We start from the raw sequence: 5,000 nt of genomic DNA, 5'->3' as shown, positions 1-5,000 counted from the left end.
TTCCGAGCCCCGCGAAACAGATGTCGGACCTGAAATACTATAACCTGTCCCTTAGTTTTCTGTATTTTTGTGCTTCATATAAATTTGTTCTATAAATATATAAATATCTACAAGCTTATACATGAATATTCAGCCCCTGAATATTTTCACATTTTGGTTCTCGACATATACATCCCTGTACATATTTGCATGTGTACATGCATGTATATATAAACAGACAGGAAGATATTCATAGACAGGTGTGTGTGTAAAATTCAATTCTTTTATAATTTGAAATAACAACTTAACAGCTTTGACTGACAATATAATCTACTCTTTCATCCACACAGTAAATTCATGCTTTTTCCATTTTTAGTATTATTTTTCCTATTCCACCAACCTCTTTCCCGTGTTTTTTCTTACTATTTATCTTTTTATTTATTTATTTTTCTTTTATCTTTTAAAATTTATGAACTCTCTCTTTCTCTCTCTCTCTCTCTGCTCGCTTTCTATTGTTAAACTATATATTGTCCTTATCGTTCCCCAGGTGCTTTGATCAATTGCTTAGTTATTCCACATTTCCTAAATGTTTTAACCGAACTCAACTTCAAAAATACTACTACTTCTACTACTACTACTACTACTACTACTACTACTACTACTACTACTACTACTACTTCTACTATTACTACTACTACTACTACTACTACTACTACTACTACTATTACTACTGCTACTACTACTTTCTATCCCACGTCTTAGTATGTCCATACATACATCTATATATATATATATCTTTATACATATTTCTTGTGAGAATAACAGTCCTCGGTAAAACTCCGATTTTAAATGATATCTGTGTGTAACTCTGTGTGTGCTCAATATTTTGTAAACCACTGTGTGACCAGAAAATAAGCGGTGATCCTGTAAATTATGTATATTTGGAATGAGAATGTCAAAAAGTTATTCTCGAAAGAGAATTTCTATAGTCTAAAACTTGTGTTTTCTTGTAGATTCATCTGATTGCTTACAACACAGATTTATATGATAACTATACTTCTGCTCTCGCCTCTCCTCATGGAATCGTCGCTATTGCTATATTTGCGATGGTAAGTATTAAACCACCTTTTCATTATTCTGTATCTATGTCTTTCCGTAGGTATTCTGAGTATCTTTTATGTGATTCAACATAAGTATGTCTGCAATTATAGGTAAAACTGAATGTAACATGAGATTCTATGCATATCCGTATTTACATACACACATGAATAACTTTTGGGTGTAATAGTATATGTAAATACATGCACACACACACACACACTCTCTCACACACACACACACACGCACACACACACACACACACAATATATATGTACATATATATATATATATATATATATATGCGCTTTCGGTATGCATGTATGTATATTAGATTGAAAAGATTGTCTTGTATCTTTCACATGATCGTTATCTGAGTACTTTTTCCAGACATGCGGTAATTTATTAGATCTTCTGGGCCCTTCGACATGCATAACGGCATTAATTAAACGAGGCGTTTTCCTCTCACAGGCTTCGAAATCTAATTCACTGTTTCGACGACGCAACAGAAGGGAATTATCTGCGTACTAGGTCAGTAGGTAGCCTCGTTAGTCTGTCTCACACCAGAACCAAAACAAATGTTCATGCAACACTCACCAAGAACAAGTGCTTGCTGATGGTGCAGCAGTTGCGACGGATACCCTGTATGGATTGTAATCCCTGATGTACCTCCAAACTCGTGTCTGTTGAGATTTCGGATTGACTATCAGTTTGAAGAAAACAAATGTGCAGGAACAGCCTGCAGAGGTACTAGCGGTCATTACCATCGACGTCCATGAACTTCAGATCTACCATCATTAATGACCTCAGCTTGGACACAGAGATTTACAAGATGATCGGGAAGGCAGCTTTAACTCACGTCTATCATACATATCAAGTGTACACAAACTTCATGTTGATGGTTAAGGTACAGATTGATGTCTGCAATGTTTATATCATTGTACAGCAATTAGATATGAACCACATATACCAAGCAAGAGAAGAAACAGAAAACATATTAACCGTCCCTAGCTACAAAGATGTTTCTATGAGAGAATTAAGACTCGTATTATCTTAATTATATTTTTGTGTATTGTGCTTGTATAATACTTTTTTTTACAATCAAAAATAGTGTGTAATAATTTTTTATTCATAAAGGGAACATCTTAATACACAATTGTATTTAAATATTTAAAAACAAATTAGATTACAACACATCTATGTCTCACCACTAACAGGCTTCATCTACAACTCAATCGACCTGCTGTATATCGTTGTCATTTAACATTTGTTATAATTGTATTGACTGCGGTTTTATGACTATCGAGTTATATGTATAAAATAGATAACTAAATATATCTGTGTTAGATATAGTTATGTATAACTATATATATTTATGTTATACATAGTTGATCATGACTAGTCTGATATGTCTAAATAAGAATGTGCACAATATTACAATTACTGACTCATTATGTCTGTTCGAGAACACGTATGTGTGTGTGTGTGTGTGCGTGTGCTTTTGCATGTGTGTGTCTGCGTGTGTGTGTGTATGTGTTGTGTGTGTGTGTGTGTGTGTATGTGTATGTGTGTGTGTGTTATTACTTTTTTATATCGTAAATGCAGAATAAATTTCATATCAGATGCGTTTTCGTTGAAACAGCAACGTTTTCCCTTTCCCCACCATGTACATAAGGGAAAGATATACGCACCAAGCAACACACACGCATTTATATATATATATATATATATATATATATATATCCATGTACATACATACACACAGACACACACACCCACATAGTATTAATATTATCATCATCATCATCATCTAGAGTGCTTTTCTCCGTGAATCGAGTTTCATGTTACTGAGATCTTCAGACGAGAACTGATTTTCTTTCTGTCCGTGCTCATTTTATAGTCATTTGACTGAGTCTGTCTCTATGTGGGTTGTTATTATTCCTACTGGTTGTTAATCATAAACTAAAGTTCATGTGAATTGGTATAAAATATTCATGAACACAAAATTTATTCTTAATGGTTGTTAACCATGCCTTTGTAAATTTTATTCACCCCGTGGTAATCGTTCTTCTTGAGTTACACAGACAAGATATTCTAATTCAATTTATATGCAGTAAATCAGTAACTTATCCATCGAAATTTTAAACCAACGGCGTTGTTATTCACAAACTGTGATATTAAAGGTCGTTGAATCATACAAAAATTCACAAATTATGATATAAAAGTCCTTAAAAAATTCAAATAAAAAGCATTTAGCTAACGTCGGAGTATGTTGTTTTAGTATAATGGAATCAACACTTTAGATATGATGTACAGCATATATAAAACGTATATGGTTGCCACACCAATCCATATGTTTGATTCTGAATTATTGTTCAGTTCATAAATGAACTACTTATTCATTCTCTATTTCATAATGACTACTGCAAGTATCAAAGCTTAAATAAAGACGGGCATCTACTTTCATTTAAAAATCGGAAGCAAATTCTTATCATTACCCTAAATATTTAAAACAAATCACATCATCTTCATAAATTAACATTATTGCTATCTGACATTTACGAGATAATGGTTAATCTTTAAGGTGGAATGTGCCTAATACGATACGTTATAACACTAATATCACAAGTGATGTTTCCGATTAGGTTTCTTGGCATATATTGCTACAACCTCCAGTTATTAATATTTTCAGGAAGAAAAACAATTCTAAAATATGACAACCAATTAAGAGGAAACCTACTGATATATGTCGGAAGACCAACTGAAAATATAACGATACAATAATAATTGATCTATTGGTATGGAATGCGATATAATTTAATTAAGACGAAATTACTGCTGCAAAAATTTGGCAAAAAATACATATCAGATTTATTTCCCATCTATTTCTTTTCTTCTGCCTATTTCTGTATGGCTTATTCATATTACTTTCTTTTTCATTTTCTTTCACGACATATAATCTCTAACCACGCGTTGTTACACCAATATCTGTAGAGCTAATTCTACATTGCTAACTAGTACTGTTCGTCGAATCACTTTCTGTGATGAAATGATAACTATTGAGGCTTATAACTTGTCATTTTCTGACAGATATTACAGCATGAGGAAACTGTCGTGGGAGATTATAATTATCAACTTGTGTCCTACTTTACATTCTGTCTTTTAGAAACGCGCTGTGAAGGTTTCCTAAACGTTCATTTATATTATCACAGCTCTGTAATGTTGACTATCACCGTATTTTGATTTAGAGGTGAAACGCTGATAATGATTTCTTCATCTCAAAATAGGAAGTATTCACCTGATGTTACAGGTCGAATAAATTGACTTTAATATGTGAAAACATACATATATGTTTATATTGCTTAAATCATATTTACATATGTTTCTGCTTAAACAACATTTACATCTTTATATATGTAAACCATATTTAAGGTTGCTGAACTAGAACTTGGTTAATAATCCTGAATATCCAGCATGTCACGCAATTGCCAGATTTTAAGTTAAGTCGCTCCCTTCAGTATTCGCGCTCATAACTATTATGTGCCTTGCTGTAGAAGCGTTAAAACGCAAGCAGTAAACGACAGTTGACGGTGGCAGATTTACAACAAGTAAACATAATCAAATATGTAAGAGTGGAAATAACTGAGAAAACTACATTCTATAAATACATTTGAAAAAAGCAGTAAAGCCCTAAAAGACAATCATAAAAACATGCATATATGTGCGTGTGTTTGTTTGTATGTATAATATAGTATAATGGATGAAATATAACATATTAGATATATATGGATTTACATACACACACACACATATGTATGTGTATATATATATATATATATATATATATATATATATATATATATATATGTATGTGTATGCATATGTATATGTGTGCATATATATATGTCGTAGATGTCATATAT

At 32.2% G+C, this 5,000-nt stretch overlaps 1 protein-coding gene across 3 annotated transcripts in view; it reads left to right on the top strand.

The window, feature by feature from the left end:
• The window catches only part of LOC106870474 (putative carbonic anhydrase-like protein 1), a 497,991-nt gene that overhangs the window by 440,109 nt on the left and 52,882 nt on the right, over nt 1-5,000 (top strand). For all 3 annotated transcript variants that reach the window (XM_014916580.2, XM_052965675.1, XM_052965676.1), the window contains exon 5: nt 993-1,088. In XM_014916580.2, the coding sequence (XP_014772066.1) occupies nt 993-1,088 (96 nt within the window). The remainder of the gene's footprint in view (nt 1-992; nt 1,089-5,000) is intronic.

This window comes from Octopus bimaculoides, chromosome 2 (assembly GCF_001194135.2).
Source record: "Octopus bimaculoides isolate UCB-OBI-ISO-001 chromosome 2, ASM119413v2, whole genome shotgun sequence".
Taxonomy (NCBI): Eukaryota; Metazoa; Mollusca; class Cephalopoda; order Octopoda; family Octopodidae; genus Octopus; species Octopus bimaculoides.
Note: the sequence above shows the minus strand (reverse complement) of the source record. Positions and strands in the feature narration are given on the sequence as shown.